Genomic DNA, 24095 nt, shown 5'->3' on the forward strand with positions numbered 1-24095 from the left:
GAGTATAAATCCTAGAATAAATCCAAAGGTATCTATGGAATAGCAGTGCACTAAAAAAAGCTGTAATCACTTCAGTGTGATTAAAATCTATACATTCTTTTCTGGTTTCTTTTGAAGTACATATTATATTTTAAAATAGTGACTAATTCCAAAGATCTTCCACTAGAATCTTAATTGTCACTACACTGGGGAAAAGTTTTCATTTTTGTTCTGTAATCAAGAACAAGTATATCAAAATATGCTAAAAATAAATTTATAGATGAATGCTTGCTACAATTCATGATGAAAAAGTTGAAGGAAAAGGGAGATGCTTGTAGCTGTTAGCAGTCTCAGCACCAATGACAAAACATCTTGAAACAACTGACTTAGAGCAATAACTTTAACATTTCTTTTTTTACACATCCAACTACTTAAAACAGAGGGACCTTCTGTGTGAAGAATTGCGTCATACTGCTGATCAGCTGATCAGTCTGACAGAGGCCTCTAAGAAACACCATGCATTGCTCCAGTGTGCACAGGAAGATATAGCAAAGAAAGAAGCTGTAATCCAGGAACTCAGGGAACAGGTACAACAAAGAAATATTCACAGCTCATTGAGAGGGAGCTGTAGCTTCTGAAAAAGGTTCCACTTGTCATTTTAGAGCATCTGGTACACAGTCCTCTTGGTGAAGAGAAATGCTCCTTCTTGTAAAAGGAAGGTAGTAGCTCAGAAACTTCTGAACAAAGATTAGGTAACTTTTAATGTTTCAGAACTGTTGTCTAGAGATCACAAAAATGTGTACTCTGATAGCAGAGTAAAATTATCAGTACCTGTAAGAGCAGAGCATCCTCAGGTTATCAGCAGTATAACCTAGGGGATTACCTTTTCGTCTGCTTAACTCTTATCCACAAACTGTATCATTATGCAATAGAGATAACTGTTGAGCTGTGTAAATTATGCAGTGGTTTGGAGCTGCTGCAGACTAAATAGCTATGTTAAACCTTTGTTCAAATTATAGCTCTACTTGTCACAACTATCATAGTGCTAAGTAATATATTTGTGTTGGCAAAGACTCTAGAAAGTTATTTTTTGGAAGAGGAGTTCTTATGTCATGTTACCATATTCTCTTGGGGAAATTGATCAAATCTTTATCACTAAAATCTTTGTATCAAATCATGTTTTGACCAGTAATATTTGTAAAGTTCATTATAGCTTTTTTCTGTGTTAGTACACCCTTTGAAAGGTAGATTGTGTTTGCAAGGCAAGAAAATCAAATACTAACAAGAACAAAATTCAGATGAACTACAAAGTAGTTAGATGTATAGATGCTTTCAAAAATGCTTGTTGCATACAACTATTGAAAGTTTAACAGTAATTGACTAAATACAGAACAGTTATGAAAGTGAAGTCTTTGCTAATCTAAAATAACCTGTGGTGTACTTAAGCTTCCTCAAAATAAAGTTCTGAGTGCCATTTTGTTTCCTATTTTATGTGTATTATGAGCTACTTTAATTCTTCCTGTGTTTCTAATAGTTGGACAAAATGACAGTGGAACTGGAGAACAGGAAGAGTGAATATGAACTGAAAATGAAGCAAATAGATTGTTTTGTGGACTCCTCTTCAGTAACATTTCCTCAGGTATCGCATTTGAGAGAAACATTTTCATATAGTTTGTAATTATTGATGATTTGTCTGCCAGAAATTTATTAACTGATGTCTCCTGTGAAGTATTAAAACATGTAATCAATACATAGGGAAAACATTCCTTTGCTAATAGTTTGTGTGGTTTGTTTTTTTTCACTTGCTAGTGTCCTAAAACTCCTCCTAATTTTGATGTGAATTTGGCCAAGCTTTTGGAAACTCATGAGCAAGAAATAGCTGATCGAAGGGCCTCTGCAATAAATCTGGAGCACCTTGTGCATGAACTGAATAAAGAACGAAGAGCAAAAAATGAGGAAATTCTAAGGCTGAAGGTACTGTGAGTCAATCTCTGCTGGCAGCTTGTAAGGTCAAAATGAGATAGACTGCAGAGTTCAGGTTTTTTTAGTGAGCTCTGCTTAGTAGTATGTTCATTAAAGCAGGAAGGCAGTTTTTGGTTTTCCCTTTACCTAGGCTGGGATAAAGTGGTGACAACTTGCTTGCAATATCTGTAAATCTCATTTTCCCAAGGACTGTGCTGTTTTGTGTTCATGAATATCAAATGGTAACATCATTTTTGCTGCTGAAACAGTTCTTAATATTTGCTGCTGAAACTATTCTCAATAGTTTCTAATGCAACTATAGATGGAAGGGTATATTTGCCAGAGAACCATGCCTGTTTTCTGAGAATTATTTTTTGTCTTCTATTCTACTCAAAAACATGGTCAACTAGGAATGCAAACAGGAATTGCAATTTGGTCTTCAAATAAAATGTTTTGGGTTTCACTTGCTTAGGAACAATTAAATGAGTTGGAGAACTTGCGTCTGGAAATGCAGACATTGGTGGAGAATAACAGGAGTTTACAGAGCCTTGTAGAAGCTCAGAGATCAAGCAAGAACAGGTAAAGTAAAATAAACCACAAAAAATCTCTCATAACTCGAAATAATTAAGATAAAGTTTACAGGTTTTATTTGAAGTACATTCTTATGTTGTTTGCCTACTTAGAGATTGACTCAAGCTTTTCTATGAAGATTATTTACTGGCTTGTAAACTTTATAACCCTTAAATCACAAGTTCTTAAATTCAATAAAGTTTTATAAAGGGAATGGAAACAACGTAAAATCATTATATGCATAGTAATTCCTGGGTATTATATATTGCCATGTCACTTGTGTAGTTATGGATCCAATAGATAAGGAATGTCCAAATAAATGCAACACAAGTTTCAAAATATAGACATAAATGAAATTTTTAAAGCCTCCAGTATACAATTAGCCTTTGGTCTATTCAAAGCACATCTCCTATCAACTAAAAGGAGCAATTCTTAGTGCATATCCAAATTATATTCCAAAGTCAGGAATCCAGCAAGTATGGAACATAAAAATAATGCTTTTATTGTGGAAAAATTTGGTCTAGAAAAACCTATATAAACTGTGAAAAACAAAGCCACATAATCCAGTGTTCCATGGCAATGTAACCATTGTAGTTTGACTGTGATTTCCATTTCAATTCACAACACAATTTCAAATGTCTGTTGCAAACTTAGCAGAAAGCCTTAGAAACAGCATCATTGTTCAGTAACTTACCTGATCTGTTCACAAGATTTTAAGTTACTGAAAACAGTGTTTTTTTTGTAACATGATGCAATTATAAAAATTCTTAACCAATTAACTCTTTCCCATATAGCACACTACAAGTGAGTTATTTTAGTTATATCTGTTTTATTTCCATCCAATGTCATGTTGATTAAAAACTACCAAAATAAAAATCACTGAAGTCTTTTGAATACAAGAAGCTTTTACCTTCTTAACTTGGCAAGACCACTAAGCAGTGATCTTGTAGGAAGTCTTTCTGCAGTCTCCATACACATGAACACTGTGAAATAATAAAATATGTACCTCCATCCAAAAGCTGCTCTTGTAGTTTAACCCCAGCCAGCAGCCAGGCCCCACACAGCCACTCACTCCCCCAGCAGTGGGATCATGGAGAGAATCAGGAGAGCAAAACCCAGAAAACTTGTGGCTTGAGATAAAGGCAGTTTAATAGAGAAAGTGAAAGCCACACACACACACACAAGCAAAGCAAACCAAGGGATTCATTCACTGTTTCCCATGGGCAGGCAGGTATTCAGCCATCTCCAGGAGAGCAGGGCCCCATCACACACAACGGGGACTTGGGAAGACAAACACCATCACTCCAGACTCTTCCTCCTTTTCCCCCCACTTTGTTACACACTGAGCATGATGTCACATGGTCTCGAATGTCCCTTTGGTCACTTTGGGTCACCTATCCTGGCTGTGTCTCCTCCCAGCCTCCCACACAACCCAGCTCCCCAGCCAGTGTGGCAGTATGGAAGGCAGGAAAAGCCTTGGCCATGTGCAAGCTCTGCTTAGCAATAAGAAACAGATCTCTACATTATCAGCCCTGTGTTCAGCACAAATCCAAAACACAGCCTCGTAATGGCTGCTGTGAAGATGATTAATTCTACCCCAGCTAAAACCAGCACAGCTGTCTAACAAACATAAGTTGCATATTTATTATATTTGTAATTGTTTCCATTAAAACATTAATTTCTTTATACTCTGATGAAAGAAAACATGTTTAGAAGTTTAAACCCTTCCAGAGTTTTTTTTATGATGTTCAGTATTTTGAGTATGAATATGTGTGAAAGCAACTACACACACTTACTGGTTTAATCTGGATAACATGTTTTTACAACTGGTTTCCTCTGTTCGTGAGAAACTTTTTTCTCATTCTTGAATTTCATAGTGATCAGAAACATCCTGATATTCAGTACCTTAAAGAGAAAGAGGAAGAGATTGCTGAAGAGCGACTTGCCAAGGTATATTATCCTTCTCATGTCAATTGCTGTTGACGTGCTGTGACTTTTTTTGTTGTTTTAGTTTGATTTTTTTTGTTTTCATAGCAGCAAAACAAACACCAATTTCTAGTGAATTCTAACAGGCTGAGACTTAGCTCTTAGGATTTCTATCTTGAACTAACACCAGTGAGCAGGGTGTCAGATTGCACAATTAGCAAAAACAGATTCAGATTGCTAAATCTGACTCATCCCCAGAATTGTAAGGTGAAGATTGTGTCACTTGCTAATGTCAGGGCTGTCAAAGGGAAGTTAATATCACAGCAGAGGTTTCCATAGATGTCCCAGACAGAAGAGCCCCCTGCTAGAGCTCTGCTGTGTGTGTGTGGACAGAGAGACACTGCTGTGGGTCAGCTGTGCTGGCATGAAATGCGAAATAAGTGCCTACAGCAAAGAGATGAACTTAAAGTGAATATTAGAGATGTGAACTACTAGGTAGTAGGATGATCTGGAATGAGATATGTAGCATCAATTAAGTGATAGATTTTTAAACATATATATAAGTGTATGTTAAACATTAAGACTGCATCTAATGTTTTTGAATTTTCCAGAATAAAGCAGTGGAAGAAATGCTGAAAATCAAAGCAGAGTAAGTCTGACTATTGTTCCTTGAACTGGAAGCTTGTATTAAACTAATTAATGACAGAAAAAAAGATACATTTAAGCAATTGTAGTCCAAGATCTGATGCCAAAGTTATAATTTAGAAGTATTTACACTTCTGCAAGATTCCTTGAGTTCTTACTCTTTCTCATCAGTAGGTGGTAGTAGCACCTATTACTACATAGCACTATATCAGGACAATACTTTAATGGGTAGAACCATAAAAACTTAATTGGAAGGGATGTTTTTAATTGTTTAAAGATATTTATATGCAGTGAATTGTAATAGCATTCCTTTTCAAGTTAAATCGAAATACAATTCATTTCTTTATTAATATTGCAAATTGTTTATAATTTTAAACATAATGTAATTATTTGGATTTTATTCTATTTAAGTTTCTGTGGTTCAGCTTGAAAAATGATTTTTTTTTTTTTTATTAGAGGCTTTCTAAATTGTATCTGCACTATTGGTCAAGTAGTCCTCAAAATTCAAGTGTTTTGTACCTTGGATAGATAATAGCAAAGAAAGGAAATATTGAATTAGTAGATAAAAATTACTTTGAGAATGTCTGTCCTGCTGTTCTTTTCCTAATCTGTATTGCTTCAGGATTTATTGTGGCTGAACCTCCCAACATAAGAGTTATTTTCATTTGATGGAATGCTTTCTATGGAAGTAACTTCTTTTGAGGAGGAAGATAGTTTTTATGCACATGGTCATTTCACAAGTGATTTGCATTAAATTTTCCAGAAAATGAATACTGTTCACAAAGCAGGTCTTAAACAGCACACTTCAGTAAAACAAAACTGATGACAGAAATTTCATGTATGCAATATTTTAATTGATCTGCAAAATTACTGAAGTTCATAGAAGCAATAGACAGGCTGCTAAGTTTGATGGCACAGTTTAATATCCTGTGGCCTCATTTGCTGAAAAAGTTTTAATTTTATCCAAAGTGGTACTCATTCTCTTACCAGGCCAACCAAGCAGGCTCAGACCATCTGAACTGCTCAGAGGTGTTTCTGAGCAATGAGGCTGTCAAGGGGGAAAAGCCACAGACAAACAAGCATTTTATAGAGGGAACCTGGAGAGCAGCTGAGTTTAGCTGGAAAATTTACATTCCTTGGGTGAATTAATTCAAAGTGTTCTTGTAAGTGAAGCTTCTGTTTTCAATCATGAGTGGAGTTGCATATCCAGGATTGCAAACAGCACAGTTCCCAAAGAGAAGAGTAGCTCCAAAACTTACTGCCTAGTTGATAGTCTCAAACGCAAGAACCGTGAAGCAGAATGAAATTTTTCTTTTCTTTAGCACTAAATTCTAAGGGAAATACAATATCTCAAAATAATGCTTTTAAAGGAGCCCCCCTCCATGTCCAAGACTGACTTAGGAATTCAGTTGTATGACATTTTTGTTGGTTTTTAACGTTTCATGATTCTTTTATATTGGCAGATTAGAAGAGACCAAAAATATCCTCAGAATCCAAGAGAAAAGCTGTCATGAAATGACTCTGGAGATGGAACGAACAAGGACTTTGGAGCTCAAAGCATTTAATGAGAAAGAAGAAATTAGATCAAAACTGGAGGAAGCATATGAAGAAAAAGACAGGATTGAAAAGGTTACATATACATAATTTTTTTGTCATCTTCACAGCAGAATCTTATTTAGCAGAGGTACAGCTGTTTTGTTTTGCAGTTTAGCTTTATTTGTGATGTTCTCTGCACTAGTGAAAGTCTAGATACAGAAATCACTTAGTAGTACAAATGAAATGGTGCTCCTTTTTTGCCTTTTAGAGGGATAGTGTCTAAGGAGACATAAGACAAACATGTATCTCCTGAGTGAACCAACTCTTGCATCATATGTTACAACAAACTTGAATGTTAGTATGTTAATAGCTCTAGGAAGCTATTGCTTCTGAAAAGAGGAGAGGCTACTGCTAAGAGGTACACAATGTATTTATTATTACAGGAAAGAAAATTGCTGAGGAAGCAAGTTGACTCGCTTGCTGAGGAGAATGGGAAATTACTTGGTCATCAAAACCTAAACCAGAAGATTCAGTATCTTGTGAAACTGAAGAAAGATTTTGCTAAACTTACAGAGGTAAGTTGCAGAGTAGATTACAGATGGAGTAATGGCCTGAAATAGCAAAGAGCTGAGCTTTGAGAATGAAGACTAAAATTCCTGCTCTTCTGTTGGAACCTTTGATCTCCATCTTACTTCCTCAAGTATATAGTGTATAAAACACTTCAACAACTCTAGATACTGCTTGTGTAAAAATACAAAACAAACCAAAAAGTGAGGATAATTTCCTTAATATACTCATGTTTTTTCTGTTTTACAGGAAACTGAAAAACTACGAGTTGAAAACACTTTTTTGAAAGAATCAAAAAAATGTGACTTTTGTAGACAGAATCAGCGGTAATGACCCAAATAAAACTGCAGAGCCAGAATAAGTGTACAGAATAAGCAAAAGTCAGTTGTCAAATTTGACTTTGGCTGTGGTTCTGGAATAATCAAGTATTCTAGTTTGTAGATTTTTTGCTGGTAATAATAATTCTAAGTGGAGATTGTTATTCCAGCTCTGTGGGCAGCTTTCAATAAAATTTTAACAACTTTTTGTATTTTTTTTCAATTAAAAAACCTGATTTTGTATAGATGCTGGGTAGATACTTCCTTGAAACTTTTGTACCTTGCCAAGGAAAAGTTTTCTACCTGGGAACACACCTGGGTTTTTGTCTCCTTTTGTACTTTTATTCAGGTTCCTACCGCTTCTAAAATGCAACATTTTCCATCAGAGCCAAAATTCAAAAAGCACAATTTCTTTGTGTTTGTTTCTTTAGTTAAACATAGAATGATTTTCCTGGGTTGCTTAAAAATAGTTTTCATATTAAACTTTGTTCAATTAATCATAAATGTGAATTTAGTAACAGTCTTGTAAATAGTACTATAAATACATTTTTTGTTTCTGTTCTTTATTTGAAAATAAAATGCTTTTCAAACCTTTTTTCTGTTATTATAAACTTAGAGCTCTATATTAGCACTGTAGGAAATTCTGAGGGTTTTGAAACCATTTTCTTATCAAACAAATGAAAAATGTTAGGAAAGAATATGTGAAAATATGCAGAACATTATATAGGAGTACAGCGTAAGTTCATTTAATCGCACTTAAGCATTTCAGTTATTTGCAATAAATCTTTATTAGTGGAACACAAAATGTTGATTTCTATAGCAATATCAAACTAGGGTTTTTTACTGCCACTAATCCTATTGTTCTGTTTTCTGACTAATTCATACCCTACTAGTTTTGACCACAAGCACTGGGGCAAAAGGGTATAAAGAGGAAAGATGTGTCTGGTCAAGGGTAGAATATACCTAATGATTTACTACATTATTTGGCTGAGGGAAAGAAGAATTTCCACTACCTTACCTATTTTAAGCTGTAGATTTGTTTCCACTTGAGATCTGATGTGGCGAAATAAAAAGCTGACCTTGAAGAGCACACGTTGGCACGTGAGTAGAGGTCAGAACTAGCACGGATGAGGAGCACACAGGCCAAGAGGGGTTAATCAAAGGTGCTTTTATTTGTGACTGCCATGTTCTAGGTTTACAAGTATTTCTTTCCTGTCTCTTTCTGGACTGCCTTCATGTCGGCAGAGGCTTCTGCCCTTTTTCTGTGTTGTACATGGACACAGCAGGAGCGTGTTGTCCTGCGGCCCCGGGCTTCCCTGTTTGTTTCCATTAAGCCTTTATTTCCATAAATCCTTGGTACACAAGCGAACGCGGCCCACGTGCCCTTCCCCCGCGGCCCGCCCGCTCCCGGCCGGGGCCCGCCCGCGCGGGGCGGCGCTGGATCTGCGCGGGGCGGGGGGGCCGGGCCGGGCCATGCGGGCGGGGGCCGGGGCGGCGGCGGCGGTGGCCGCGGGAGGCCTGGGGGCGGCGGCGGCTGCCGCGGCGAAGCTGGCGCTGGGCTCGGGCGGGGAGGCGGCCGGCGGCCCGGTAAGGAAGGAGCGGGCGGTGCTGGGCGCCCCGAGCTGCCGTGCGGCCGCCCCGCAGGCGGTACTCGGCGGTGAAGGGGAAGGAACGCGCCGGTCCTTCCTGCGGCGCTCCCAGGGGCTGCCCTGGATTTGCAGGGAAAGGGGGGCGGTGTCGGAGGGTGGAGCCGTGACTCAGCCCTGGGGGAGCCCGGCCTGGCGGGGCTGAGTAATGCGCCGTGCCGACGTCAGCAGCGCGGGCAGCCGGGCGTGAGGGGAACGAGTGTGGTACGGGAATGCCCCGAACCAAGCCCAGCTCGGGGAGCCCATATCCAGTCCTTCCACGTCAGTGTTACTTTAAAGCAGGATGTTAGTATGACTGAGCATCAAATGCTTCTCAGCCCACTGTTTTGCTCATAGTAGCGCCCTTCTCTCTTATTCTGTCTTTGCTCGGCCCTGAGCAGAGCAGGGAGATGGAGCCCTTGATTTCCTCTCTGCTTCTCTTTGGGTGTTCGTCATCGGCGATGATCTTTATCTCGGTCGTGTTTCACAAACCTCCGTGTGCTTGGGGTTACATGGGACTGCTGGCCCTTCACCACAGGGGTGGTGTCCTTACCTCCAGGAGTGACCTTGACCTCTGGCACAGCCACGGCAGAGGGGGAGATGGGCACCAGGTTGTGTGTGAGTGGGGAGGGGGAAGGCAGAGTACATGTGTCCTAAAAGCACTTTGGGGAGACTCATTTAGGCATAGGTTGTTACTCACATGGCAAATGTACAAAAGGGAACCCACAAGGGGAAGCTAGATCTGAAACAAATCCAGCACAAGGAAAAAAAAAGAAAAAAGGAAGTTGACCTGTGTAATTTTTAGAGAGAGTTAAAAAGGAAATTGACCTGTGTGATTTTTAGAGAGAGTTAAAAAGGCAAAAACTCAGTACTTGCCAATCCTGTTGGTCCCTTCTGAGATCTCAGAAAGGAGAAATGGAAAAAAAAAACCTCCTGCTACTTTTCACTCTGCCCAAAAAACCCAAATTTTTCTCTGTACTGAGAGAATGGCAGAGCATGGAATTACTGAAAATGCTGACAGTATTTTTTTCTGAGTATTTTTCTCTGTTGAAATTTATAAAAATATTGTCCATTTTTGGGGAGCAGGGGTGGGGAAGATTGGTACTTCTTTTTTTTTTTTTTTTAATGTGCTATGACAAAGTATCCTCTCGTTGATATGAAGTGTTGCCAGAAGTTCAAGAGAGATTATCCCTCCCCTCTACTCAGCCCCAGTGAGGCTACACCTGGAGTTTGGAGTTGAGTTCTGAGCTCTCCGCTGCAAAAAAAAGAGATGGAGCTGCTGGAGAATCCAGCAAAGGCCCATAAAGATGATGAAGGGATCAGAGCATCTTTTTGGTGAGGAGAGGCTGAAAGAGTTGGGACTGTTCCTCCTGGAGAAGAGAAGGTTCAGGGGGATCTTTTCAATGTGTAGAAGTACCTGCAGGGAGGGCACACAAAGGATGAAGCCAAGCTCATTCCAATGGTGCCCAGTTACAAGACCAGAGGCAAAGGGCATGAACTGAAATGGGCAGCTCCCTCTGAACTTCCAGAAACTGTGGGAGTGACCAGGCACTGACCCAGGGTGCCCAGGGATGTGGTAGAGTCTCCATCCTTGGAGATTAATTGTACGGTCAGGACATGGACCTGGGCAGACTGCTGGAGTGATGAGGTTGGAGCAGGTGAACTCCAGAGATCCTTTCCAACCTCTGCCATGCTGTGTTTCTGTGACTGTTTTATGGGCAGATTGGTTTGTTTTGGTTTTCAGGTCCACTCCAGGTGACAATTATTAATCAAATTAATCAGCTTAGCTGTAAAACTAGCCAAGTTTTATGTAAATGCCATAATTTTCCTAGCAGTTTAAATTGCATGGGACTGTAGATGCATAAAGTATTTCAGTGCATGCATGTGGCAAAGGCATTTCTGCAGAGCAGCCATGAGGTGACAGAGATTCAAGGGGTTTCGTGTTGGAGGAAGAGCTACAGAAATTCCAAAATAAGTGGGATTGCAGCCATCATTTGTGCAGTGTGGAACACAGCAGCAAAAAGTGTATTAACACTTCTAAGAGCTGATGCAGGGTAGCAGGATACTCCACAGCACCGCAGGGATGGATTTCCTGGCCAGGATGTGTTGTGGTGGCCCAGCCTGAGAGCAGTGTGACCAGGAAGGGTCATTGCACTTGAACAAAAGTTTTTCTTTGCTTTCTCCGCTCCCCTGCCAATCTTCATCTAAAATTACTTCTGCCACTTCAGGAGTGATTCTGGATTATCTGAAATGTACACTGAAATTAATCTTTGCTTAGAAAAGCAATCAGAACAGTAATCCTTGACTCATTGGGGTGGCTCAGCTGAGTCCTTAGCAGGGGAGGAATTTATCTCCCTCCTTCCTTGTGGGGAACACGTGGGGGTGTTTCTGTCTCTCTGTCTGCGTACCATTGTGATGACCACTCTGCTGCCCTGGGCACAGAGAACTTCACCTTTCTCTGATAAACCTTCCTTCTGGGCATGTGCCACCTGCAGCTGATTTCCCTGGCTCTGCATTAGGAGATCAGAAGAAGCCATGGGTTCTGGGTCACTTTTGAAGGTGACATAGTTACTGTGATGGTGGAAGCCAGCTTTGCTTCACCACCAGTAGTCTCAGACCAGCTCAAGTCTGGCAAGATCTCGGGAGGTCTCTAGTCCAACCTTTGCTTACACATTATCTTCTCCAGTTAAGTTTTAAATACTTAGAAGGTCAGAGAGCCCATGACCTCCGTTCCAGTGCTTGATCACCTTTGCTTTTCCTCATAATGAATTTAATTTGTTCCATACTTCGCTTGTTGCCTCTTGTCATATCCTAATGGACCTTGTAGAAGAGCCTGGGCTACATCCCTCTACACCCTTGGGCTGATGGTTGAAGGCAGTAACAAGATTTCTTAAGGCTTTTTTTTTTTTTACCTCAGCAGCATATTTCTGCTCCAGAAATACACTGGAGTTAGGTGAAACACATAGAATTGTTTTCCCCTCTAATTCCCACTCCCAAGTCTGCTTACTCACTAGAGGTTTTGTGGATGTACATAACTCCCTGAGGAAAGTCAAACTGCCAAGTCGTACAGGCAGTGAAACTGGGAGGCAAATCCCATCCTGTGGTGAGCCCTAACACAGCAGAAGTTTTCTTCCTCAGAGGAGCAGTAGTAGCTGGACATGGTTGTCCCTCTTACCCATCCACACAGGGTTTGCCAGGGTGCCAGTGGGAAAACAAAGTGATTCACTGGGGGAATCATTCTGAATCTTTGCTGTTGTCCTGATTAGTTACAAAAGTTGGTGACCTTTGCCACAAGTGGGGCAAAATGAGGCCACACACCTGCACCATCCCTCACTGGAGTGGGATTAGCCTCAGAGAGCTTGGACCAGCCATCTAGCATGGATTTGCTTTGCGTTGTTTTCCTTTTAACTTTGTACTTGCCATATCACTTGCTTCAGAAAACTGTGGACTCCCCCACTGCTTGTAATTAGTAATTTCTTCTTCTGAGTGGGAGCAGGGCACAGATGGTGGACACTGTTGATTTAGGCAGCTGGCAGGAGGACACTGCAGCCATTCCCACAGGGCAGGTGCCACCTCTGAGCTGTACTTGTTGGTGGCCTCAAACTTGCATTTCTCTCTGCCTCAAGATGGATCCCACCATGGACTGAAAGGTGGCAGGCTATGAAGTGGTGATTGCTACGGGCATAGACAAAGCTTTGCTTTCACTTGTCACTGTGAGAGTTGTGATCTGCCTGCCTGTGATCTCCCTTGGTGTCTTCACATCAACTACATGGTGCCCAGGAGCTGGGGAGATGGCCTCAGCTGCTTAGACTAGGAAGGGGTGGGAGGCACTGTGAATGGTGCTGGCTTTTTAGGTGCTACTGTGCCCCTTTTTCAGAGTGAGGCAGTTACACATCTGGTCAGGTTGTCTAAGGAGGGAGATCTTTCTTGAGGCCTTTGATTTCAAAATTGGTTTTATTGCTACTAAATGCTAGAGCAGAGACCCCATCAGTAAACTTCCCTACTCTCCAGTGAGTAAAACAAGGCAAAAGCCGCTCCTTGTGCAAAACAAGGCATGAAGCCACTCAGCTCACTCTTTCCTCCCAGAGATCCTGCTCTACCCTCCCTGCAGCAGTAGGGCAGGCCAGGTCCTGGGAGCTCGTAAGGACCAGTGCTTTGGGACCGTCCAGGTCTTGGCTCACATTCACAGCTGGGTTTTGGAGCACACACAGTGCCAGCATGTACATCTGTGGTGTTTGTCAGACTGAATTTGACCCTTTTCCATACATCAAGTGATAAGTGAAGGGCATTTATGGGCGTTGTGTGTGGCACCACTTCATGAACTGGAGAGCTTTCTGCAGGTTGGCTTCTGGCACTTCTCAGGTTGTAGTGTGAGGCTGGGCTTGCAGCAGGACATGGCAGGCTCACAGTCTGTCCAGAGCTGTTTCCTTGTTTCCATTTCCTTCTGTGATTTAATGTATTCATCTTTGTGTAATACCAGCCATAATTCAGTTTTAAAAGCCCACACCATTAGGTTTGGCTCCAAAGTGTGCATGAATTATTGAGGTTGAATAAGTGGGAGGTGAAAATACACAGAGTTTTCCATTTTGTCCTGCAGCTGCCCATGTTGCTTCGCCTCAGCTGTGTTGGCCTGGTGTTTGTGTGCAATGCAGTGATGTGGACAGTCTTCACAAAAGCCTTACGACTCTCCTCCTCCTCAGCTGCTGCCTCTGTGACAACAACAGCCTCCAACTTCATATCTTCGGTGAGTAGACTCCTTCCCCAGACACTGAAGCCTGAGGAGCACGGCCAGGTGGGAATGCCCACACTGGTTGTAACTCATCTCCCAGTGCACCCAGCATCACTGACACAAAAGAAAAGTTACAGGCAGATGGGAAATGATTGTGCCAGGCCTCGGCTGTTCTGATAGCTGTTCACAGCACAGGTGGTGGAACTTCCCTGAGTGGTGCAGGAGGAAGGGTGCTGCTGCTTGCCTTGCAGCAGCAACAGAGTTTACCTAAGTTTTCTGATTGCCAGTGGGAGCTGGAGCTGGGAGTTTTGCTTCATTTTGCTTTTCCTTTGCAGCACCTCACTTGTGACAAGCCAAAGTCACCCTAGTTGGGTCTGAAGATGCATCACTTCTAGTGACAGCAAGAAAGTCTTTGACCCACAGGATTTTCCACTTGCTTTTTGCTTTTGACAGAGTCCACCTTGTTTCTGTGCTCCAGCTGGCAGACAGCTCATGATGGTGTCCAATAATCGACAATCATAATAAATGCCCAGTCAGTGGGAAATTTGGCTCCTGAGAAGTACTGGGAAGGCAGCAAAGCACATGTGCATCTATCAAATCCTGCTTAGGAACCTCAGTATGGCTGTGCTTCCAGGCTGCTGGTGGAGTTGGTCATCTCCAGCATCATCTTCAGCAGCCATTCCTGCTGGTCATCCCAGCAGGAATTTCCTCAACCAGCTTTTTTCCTGGGCCATCTCTCCCAGAAGTCCTCACAGCTCTGGCAGCACAAGAGGCCTTGGGGCAGCTCGGCCCAGCAAAGCTTTTTGTCTCTCTTTTCCTTCAGGCTATCCTGGGAAGATTGCTCTTTGGGGAGACATGGACACCTCTGTGGTGGGTCGGCCTTGCCGTGACGGTCTGCGGGCTCCTGCTGCTGCACACGGCTGCACCCCAGCTGGTGCCAGTCCCAGCGGAGAAGAAGGAATGATTGCTGCTGCAGGGGTCACAGTGCCATGCTGCCCCTCTCCAGCCTGTCTCATGAAAGGACCCCCAGTCCCCACTGGCCTCTGAACACGTCGGCCACCGAGGTGCTAACCCCTGCTCACTGCTCATCTGCTGACTTGCAAAATCGCATTTTTCCTGGTGGTGTTATGGTGGCAGTGACAGCTCAGAGGGAGCTGGTCAACTCTGAGTCAGTATTGTGAAAATCAGGGCCAGAGGCTTATCAGCCACTCCTCCTCTCACACCCTGTGGCTGTGGAGCTTTCCCAGTTAGGGGAATGCTGAAAGTAAACATGGTGTCTGAGGAAGGTGCTTGTGCAGCAGTATTTTTCCATGAAAGGACCTATTCCAAAATAGAAGAGCAATCCAAATTAGATGCTGAAGGCAGCTGTTATTTCTGCTCTGCTGTTCCTGACTCTGTCTCTTGAAATGGTTCTATGCCCACTGCTGCCTGTAAGGCTGTGGAGACTTTCATTAATTCCTTCAGTTTCCTCTATCAGTCACATACCCCTCTGAACTTGCCATTTGTATGTGACATTTAGAATTTTCACTTACCCATTCCTGACATGTTAGTCACTGTAAGGTTGCTGCTCTTTCCTTTAAACCCTTACCCAGAATAGGGTTTTGATCAGCATTCCTGCTTTGTGTAGGTCAGACTAATTTTGGGACCGTTCAACAGGCAACCTGCTTTCACTTGGAGTGTCCATGTTCAATACATTCCTCATCCCGACTCAAGTTGACAATTGCTTTAATGTTTAGTAAAAGGGAGTTTCTCAGGCCATGTTTTTTCTACATCTCTGGATGATGCTTATTCCCATTGATGTGATGTGATCAACCAGATCGCTGGTATCTGCTAAATTTTGCATCAGTGATTACTCCATGTTCAGGTGTCAATTTGGTGAATGTGTCACACATCATCATTTGTAAGGTATCAGCCTAATTCCCCTGCCCACTTCTTTTTTTAACCCCTTGGAAATTCTTCCGTTGGAATTAAGAAATATAATCATGCCTGTAAATCTATGCATCATGGTGGTGATATTGCTTGCTTGCTCTGGGCTTGCCAGGTTGTCTCTGTCATCTTGTAATGACAGAAGGTGAGTCATGGTTGTGGCATGTGCAGAAAACCTAAGGACACGTCTCTGTGAGCATCTGTATCTGAACCTGTCAGGTCTGTATCTGAACCTGGCAGATCTGTGCTGTGTCAAGTGTAAAATAGACTTGTGGATGGAAATGCCACTGGAGTTCAGTTTGTGCCTTCTCTGAATCAGAAGATTCACAGTCTCCCAGAAAAGGCCAAGAGCCGTTTATTCTGTTTCCTGCTATTTTAGCTCACCACATCTGGCAGCCGTGTCCCCAGAGTGGCAAAACCTTTGACAGGAAGACTTGAGAGCCTCAGTGTGCTCTCAAGTCTTCCTGTCAAAGAGGGGAGCTGCATATGTGGGGAGGGAGAGGCCTAAGTGCTCTGAGTGCCTTCCCTCCCTGCCACCGCGGGTCTTTGCACCTGGGGAGCTCTCTGGGTGACAGCAATGGAGGGATGGGACACATCCAGTTGCCTGGGAAGCTGGGACCTGACACAGGGACCCAGCATCCCTCATAGGTCTGCAGACATGACAGCCAAGAGCCATGCATTTCTGAGTACATCAGGTCTCCTCAGATCTTCATAGATAATGGAAAATTAATGAAGTCTGATTTATTTGCCCTTGTTATTAACCCTTAGCCAGCCGTAAGCCATGGCTGCCTTCATGCAAACAGCAGTAGAAGGACCAGGCACTCTGGTTAATTTGGCTGTTGTCCCATTTCCTAATAAACCATTTGGAAAGCTTTTTAATGTGGACTATTTAAAAACTGACATTTCTTTATTACAGTCATTGTTGGAGATCAGGGTTTAGGAGGTGTTTCTTCAGAAGCGGAACGTGTGCAGAAGGTGTGAGCAGCGCTTTACTTTGTGGTGCTCACTTTAAGGTGGGTGAATATAAACCAGGGCTGTAAATTCTCTCATAAATACTTGAAGGTGGGAACAGAAGTAAGTTTTTCACCAATTCCCATGATAAGGAAAGAGTGCCAAGCAGGGTTCATTATATGGAAGAAACCCACCCCTCTTGTGTACACAAGAGTTTGGCCATGTCTGCCAGTGTGGCCGGGGCTATAAGAAAAACTGTAATCACTGTGTGGCAAAGCAGTGTACTTCTGATAAACCATTCATATGGGATCATCCAAAATATGGCTGAAGATAATTTAAAAAAAAAACAGAAAGGAATTTCCAAAATAAAACTGTGTCCAAAGCTCAGTGGCTGATTTTTTTTTTTTTTTTAGATATTTTAGACCACACACACACACACACACACAATAAAGCAATGTGAGACTAACAAATGAGCTGTGTTTGACAAGTCAGTGGCTCAGATGTGGTGGACCTTGTAAGGTGACTGAAGATCATGGCCAGCTCCAAGACCTTGGTTTACCAGGCGGAAGGTGGGTTACCTTTATGTGGGAACTACAGCAGTGTGCACGCGTGAAGTTTTTGCTCAGTTGAGGTGTGGTGGTATTAGAGAAGTGCCTTGGGCACATGTTTCCCGTCAAATTCCCACAAAATCACACAGAAACACAGTGCTGTATCTACAGCACTGGTGGATAGGGGCAAAGCCACTGACATTGTCTGCCTGGGCTTATGCAAAGCATTAGACACTGTCCTGCACAACATCCTTGTCTCTAAATTGGAGACATGGATTTGATCCCAGGCACACCTACAAGCTGGGCAGAGACATGACTGACAGCAGACTTGTGGCAAAGAACTTTTGGGTGGTGGCTGACCAGAAACTCAACGTGAGCCAGCAGTGTGGGCTTGCAGCCCAGAAAGCCAAACAAATCCTGGGCTGCATATTAAGGAGTGTGGCCAGCAGGTGGAGGGAGGTGATTCTTTCCTTCTGCTCTGCTCTCGTGAGACCCCACCTGTGGTGCTGCATCCGACTCTAGTGCCCCTGACATAGGCGGAACATGCAACTGTTGGAGCAAGTCCAGGAGGCCACAAAATTGATAAGGAGACTGGAGCACCTGCCTCAAGGAAGACAGGCTGAGAAAGTTGGGGCTGTTCAGCCTGGAGAAGAGAAGGTTGTGTGGAGACCTCATAGCAACCTTCCAGTATCTGAAGGAGGCCTACAAGGAAGCCAGAGAGGGAGTCTTGATCAGGAACTACAGTGATAGGACAGTAATGAGGAGAAATTGAAAGAGGGGGAATTTAGGTTAGATAAAAAGAAAGAAATCCTACTGGAAGAGATTGCCCAGAGAAGCTGTGGATGCCCCATCCCTGGCACTATTCAAGGCCAGGTTGGATGGAGATCTGAGCAGCCTGGTCTAGTGGAAGGTGTCCCTGGTCCTGGCCAGGTGTTTGGAACTAGATGATCTTTAAGGTCTCTTTCAACACAAACCACTCCATGATTCTCTCACCTCCCAAGGGCTGGTTGTAATGAGTGCTTCCTGCACCTACCTCTCATTCTCAAACACAATGTTTTGTTTTCAGCATCTTGTTCATCATCAGGCATGCCATACCATGTCATACTTTTCAAGAGAAGAAGAAGCAGGTGCATAGTTAACAGGAAGGCTCACAATGACACTCAGGAAGATTCAAATAAAAATATTTGAATTAATGGTGGGAAGCAGAAACAGAAAAACAGAAAAATGTTGTATAAACAAGGTCCAGGAGTATTGTATTCTAAGGTAAACAATGTCTCATATACCTTTACAAGGAACAAAGCAAAATGAAATTACAGTTTCAGTTGAACCATAAACCATAATTTGACTGATTAGATAAGGAAATATACATAAAAACTTTTAAATGTCCCTGTTGTCATTGACAAGGAGTCACTGAAAGTTTGTACAGCATCTCAGTCACAGCATATATTGAAATCACTTGAAGGATGGTATGTTTGCCTAGGTAATACTTATTTGAAGTAGATGCGACAAATAAGTTTGGTAGATTGTTCTGCTGAGTTTGGTATATTCAGAATTTCCAAGGAATTTGACTCAGTTCTCTGCTCTCTCTTCAGAGACCTTAAATGATCACATTGCAAGAGTGTCCCACATGCACACATAATTACATGATCTTGCAAGCAGTGGGGTATTTTCGAAGAAGGAAGTCCTGTGACACAACATGCCAGAAGAGTGGCTCTGACCTTGTCTGGCACAGAAAAAACATTAAATTAGGAATAAATGGGTACTAATCCTGACATATTCGGGGTGCTCTTCTAGAGCAGCAGCAAACCTTCCTTTTGGGGATCTGAGAGGTGCAGAGGGAAGTTGCACAATATGGGCACTTATCTACAGCAAGTGGTGTGGTGTCTGCAGCTCACTTGATCTTAGAGAAAAATCTGGGGTGAGCCCAGGTCAGTGGTAAAGGCCTTCCCAGGAGAACCAGGACTTTGCCCCAAAAAATCAAGTGTGTGGAATGTTGTACCACTTGACTTTTTAATGGAAAGGACTGAAGAAGACAACATTCCTGATAATGTTGTCCTTCCTGAGGACAGAACAAAGTGCTTTAGACTGTAAAGTAACACCTTTTTGCTTTAGGCAGATGGTTGTTGGGCTGTGTGTTTCAGTGCTCTTTCTAAGGCAAGTCTCTTTCCAGGTATTTAACACCAAAAAAAAAAAAGGTCAGCAACTTGCTTGTAAAGTCTGAGATGGGGTACTAGGCCATGAGCAGGGAGGAGAGGGAAGCCCTGTGGGTTGGGCAGGGGCAGCCAGCCCCAGTGTGTTCTCAGAGTCCTAAAATAATCAGTGGTTCTACCTGGAGTGTTTTATCCAGTGCTGGACCCCCAAATTCAAGAGGGGTGTAGGAAACTGATCTGGCTCAAGGATTCCAAGATGGCATGGGCCAAGGAGGAGAGGCTGAGGGATGTGGGCTGGTTGGAGACAAGGAAGGCTCAGGCTGACCCAATTAGCCTTGGAAAGGAGTTCCAGAGGCAGCATAGAAATGGCCAGTACTAAACAAGGTAACAGACACAGGATGTCTCTAAGGACTTTCAAGCTGGCCATCCGGGGAAACAATGTCACTAGATTAGTTGCCTATATAAGCAGCTGAGTCTATGCTCATGGAGATTTTCAAGACTCAGCTAGACAAAACCTCTAGTGACTCAATCTAGTGTTGGTGACCATCCCATCTGGGCAGACAGATGGATTTCCTGTGACCTAGGGGCCAATTTCATGATCATCACCATCTGTAACTGGAAACTGGTTTGACCTTCTGTCTCCAAGTTTAGTAGTTCCCATTAAATCCTGCTGTGCAATAGAAAGGATGTTCCCCCTTGAGGCACCATGCAGACCTAGGCTGCCAGAGGCTTGTACTCTTGCAGTGTTAGCCATGGCTCCCAGGGCTGGGCAGGGCTGACCAGCTGCAGCTCCCCAGCATGGGGTGCCCTGAGGGATGACCGGGAAGCCTGGACCTTGTGTTACTCCATCCTGTGACTGTGTGCAGCCCCACAGTGACCCATGGCCAGCCACAGCACTTGGCACACACAGGAGACTGTTTGCCCTGGGAGCAGTCAACCAGCCAGCCATGCTATTCACTCTCCAACCAAGTTTTTTGGTTTCTGACTGCTTGATAGCATTATTCGTTGTTTCAATTTCCCCTTGAGGTTTAAGGAAGGATGTCTGTGAGTAGCTGTACTAATTGCCAAGATTTCCTAAGCAGCTCCCTTCATGCCCTTGAAGTCCAGAGGGATTGCTGGGACTGCCTGAGGAACTCCTGGGTGGGGCCTCCCACTCCCATTTTGCTGGGGGGAGATGATGCACACCCTGCTTAGCCCCTGCACAGGTTTTGCAGAACACAGAGGCTCCACCGCACCCCGAGGGGATAAATCCTTGACAATGGAAATAAGCGAGAGGGAAGGGCTGCAAGGAGTGGTAGTAGGTGGGGTGCTGTAGATGGTGCCACCACTTTTTGTACATTTTGAACCTGTTGCTCAGTCTCGTTTTCCTCAGAGGTCACAATGAGCCTGTGAGAGTCGGAGCTGCCTGCGGGAGTCAGGGCTGGGGCTCGGCCGTGTGAGCAGCTTGGGGCCTCCCTTGGCACAAGCAGAGCATCTCTGGTTTTGCAGCGAGAGGCGAGAGTTGGACAGCTCTCCTTGACACTGGGACCTGCAGTGCGCCATGTCTGAACAGCAGCCAAGGCTTGGACCCTAATTGCTTTCAGTAAATTAAGGCAACACTTAGGGAGAAATGAGCAGTGCCCCAGGGAAGGATGAGGCATTACAAATATATTTTTCAATGCCAGTTGACTGTTTCCTCATCCAGATAGGAGGTAAGTTAAGTGACTTTTTCCCTTCAGGACACTCCAGTGTTAGGCAATCACAAGCATGATTCTACTAGGAACCAGTGTTGCGTGAAAATGCTTCCTAGGAAACCCTGGTAGTCATGGAGTGGAGCATCATGAGCTGCTGTGAAGGACAATAGTCTGGATGCTGTGATGAGGGGTGGGTGGGAATACTCTGGCTTGGTTGCTTTTCTGGGCTAATAGCCACAAATCCCTTGGCTCAGTCAGTCCTGCCATACCCGGAGACTGTCACTTGATGGATGCATTCAGGGATGGGACAAAACTTTTGCACCTCCTGTGGTTGTCGTCTGCTCAGGTGCAGCACATGAGCCAGATGCCCAGCACTGTGTGGCACCATCTCCTCCTTGCGAACCTTGGTCTAGGAAGTTTCTCCCTTCCCACCACGTGACAATTTCAGTGGCAATGCTGGCTGGCGGGAATGCGGCATGGCTCAGTGTGACCTGTAGTCTGTAGACCGTGTACATCTTGATGTGTATAGACACACACCCACACAGACAGGTGGGAGAAGCTGTTACACCTCCCCTGCAGAAAGAAATGTTACTCGAAGACACTGGCATGCAAGTTTCTGTTTTCTCACTTAGACATTTGCAACCTAACACATATCCTGTAGGTGGGAAGGTACTCTTTAAGCATTTTCCTTGTTCACTGGAGCTGTTTTTAATACATGGATAAACTATTTTATCCCTGATTCAATATTTGCGCTGTTGATTTCCTTGCCCTTACCATTTATTTTTTGCAGCCCTCTTTTGCTCTATTTTTCCTCGTACCTTTTCATATTGTTTGCTTTAGGTGTAGGCTGTGGGTATGTGTTCACACTGCAATCAGTCAGTGTGGTCATACCTGCAAGCAAGTTCATGGGTCAGTGGCAGTAGGGTGGATACAGCCCTGGAATAACTACACCCACCCATTTGTTGGACCCTTTTCAAACACACACTGTAGGTTATGGGATGGCATGGTCAGGTCTCTGGATGGGATGAAGGTGTGAGGAGGGAGTTTGCAGGGTAGGGCCATTCAGACTGCAAAAGAGACCGTGGTGCTTTGTAATAGGGACTGAGAAGACCCTAAGTTGCATGCAGAAAGTAAGCTAGAATAATGGAGGAGGCGAGCTGTCAATTGTCTCCTCTGCCACGAGGAGGGGGGGCCACAAGGGAAGCCAGCAAGTGTCAAAGCCAAAGGAGCTTCCTCTTCTTGCAATGTGTCATTTGGATGAGGAACTCCTGCCTGCAGGAAGCAGCAGAGGCTAGATGGTTCATCAGTTTCAAAAAGTGGGCAAATATTTTTAAAACATGACATGATGGACCTCTTTCTTTGTCATTTATTGCACAAAATTCCGAAGTATTTTGCCGAGAAGCAGAAGTACTTCATGTTGAGTTGTTTTAGACTAATACAAAATATCTTGGCACTGGAGCATGCATATTTCAGTGTTTCCAGTGCAACAGTTGTACTAGAACTGAGGGTCAAGAAATCGTAGTACTGAAATTCCAGGTTCAGCCTTCACACATTGTTGCTCCATATATCTGGACTGATATTGCAATTTTGCCTTTTGCACCTTAGCCAGGAAAGGGATCTTAAAAAAATATTTTAGCATCTTAGAATTTTGGCTTGCTCTTAAAGCAGCTCTCTCTTTTGTCAGCAGCCTAAACCTTCAGTTTTTGGGCCCACATAACGTTTCTTTCAGGGCAGGGAGAGTATTTTGCCTGAGTAGCTGTATGTATGATATATGTGGAGGAATGGTCGCTGTTTGATCTCTGTCTTTGCCTTCTTCAGGAGCAGAGCGCTTGGGTGGTGCTGGGTTAGGCACAGGGTGATAACAGTTTTCATTCCTTCTGCAGGTAAGTGCCCAAAGCCAGTCACCTATATCCCTTACTTAGGTCCAAAAATCCTCTTTCAGCATTCAGTTGGAAGGAAGGAGAAGGGCTTCCATGACTCTTGTGGGTCCCTCACAACTCAGGATAGTCTATGATTTCACGATGCTGTGAAACAGTGGAATTTCCATAATAATTATACTGGCATCAATCACTTCTCTGGTATTTGCCTGTGAGAAACTCATTACCAGGTACCTGGGGCCAGATGACTTGGAATCAGTGTTAAGATCTGGGCTTGGCCATCTTTCATCAACCCCTGACGTCCGAATGCCTACCTCAAGCTGGCTCATGTTGGATTAGAAGTGAATCTGCCTGCTGGATACACAGGATGCCCTATGAGCACAGACCACTGTCATGGTCCATGGTTGAAGTATGTGAGTGAGAAGTGATCAAATCAATGTTCCTTTCAAAGTAACAGCAGCACTGGCACACCAGGGTCATTGTGTGGATGTGATGTGTCTCAATACTAGGACATTCCTAAAGACTGAGGTACATCTTAATGAATTTGTGAGAGCAGGATGGACGTAGCACCTCAAATCCAGCTCAGATGAGATGGACCAGATCCTCAGCTGTTCTTCTGTGCTTTTTTGTCTTTGACACCCCCAGGATTTCTTACTGCTTATTACTCCCTAGGCTGTGATTCAGGCAGGACTCAGCACCTACTAGGTGGTGCATGTGGGAGCAGTCCTGCTGTGGTCAGTGGAGGACATCTCCTCACCGTGGTGCCATCAGGACCCAGAGAGGGGCTGTGTCCATGTGTTCCATGCCAGATGCACTGCTCACCCTCTGACACCTCAGAGCAACCCCGTGGGAAGGCTGAGAGGATGAGTTCACCTTTCTGGAGCACCGAAAAGGAAACCTTTTGATGTCTTATTTATTTTGAGTGTTACTCTGACTAGATGTAGGAAAAAAAACCCGACAAAACAAAATCAACTTGAAGCCTCAGGTGTTTATAAAAAATGTAGCTCAGTAAATTGCTGTTATGAAGGGCAGCTTCTCATACGGTTGCGAATGAATGAAAATGTTAGGCTAAGGATTTGTCTTTCCTATTTGGCATCAATACCTGTGGTCATGC

General features: G+C 43.5%; 2 protein-coding genes across 3 annotated transcripts in view; both read left to right on the forward strand.

Moving 5' to 3' along the window:
• The window catches only part of KIF15 (kinesin family member 15), a 33858-nt gene extending 25761 nt beyond the window's left edge, over positions 1–8097 (forward strand). For both annotated transcript variants that reach the window (XM_018909703.3, XM_050971012.1), the window contains exons 27-35: positions 420–566; positions 1514–1618; positions 1789–1953; positions 2414–2520; positions 4389–4461; positions 5049–5086; positions 6546–6711; positions 7062–7193; positions 7435–8097. In XM_018909703.3, coding sequence (XP_018765248.1) covers positions 420–566; positions 1514–1618; positions 1789–1953; positions 2414–2520; positions 4389–4461; positions 5049–5086; positions 6546–6711; positions 7062–7193; positions 7435–7515 — 1014 coding nt within the window. In that variant the 3' untranslated portion in view covers positions 7516–8097. The remainder of the gene's footprint in view (positions 1–419; positions 567–1513; positions 1619–1788; positions 1954–2413; positions 2521–4388; positions 4462–5048; positions 5087–6545; positions 6712–7061; positions 7194–7434) is intronic.
• An 864-nt stretch (positions 8098–8961) lies between these two features.
• TMEM42 (transmembrane protein 42) lies at positions 8962–17120 on the forward strand. Its single transcript, XM_050971015.1, has 3 exons — positions 8962–9089; positions 13725–13871; positions 14680–17120. Exons 1-3 carry the CDS (start codon positions 8976–8978, stop codon positions 14818–14820), a joined length of 402 nt encoding a protein of 133 aa, XP_050826972.1. The 5' UTR covers positions 8962–8975; the 3' UTR covers positions 14821–17120.
• Positions 17121–24095: the final 6975 nt, after the last annotated feature.

The sequence above is a fragment of the Serinus canaria genome, chromosome 2, assembly GCF_022539315.1.
Source record: "Serinus canaria isolate serCan28SL12 chromosome 2, serCan2020, whole genome shotgun sequence".
Classification (NCBI taxonomy): Eukaryota; Metazoa; Chordata; class Aves; order Passeriformes; family Fringillidae; genus Serinus; species Serinus canaria.

Bases quoted from the DNA above. Each gene is read 5' to 3' on its own strand.
- TMEM42 (XM_050971015.1), top strand. From the start codon at position 8,976: ATGCGGGCGGGGGCCGGGGCGGCGGCGGCGGTGGCCGCGGGAGGCCTG. The intron at 9,090-13,724 runs GTAAGGAAGGAG...TTTGTCCTGCAG, and splicing joins GGGAGGCGGCCGGCGGCCCG to CTGCCCATGTTGCTTCGCCT. The intron at 13,872-14,679 runs GTGAGTAGACTC...CTTTTCCTTCAG, and splicing joins CCTCCAACTTCATATCTTCG to GCTATCCTGGGAAGATTGCT.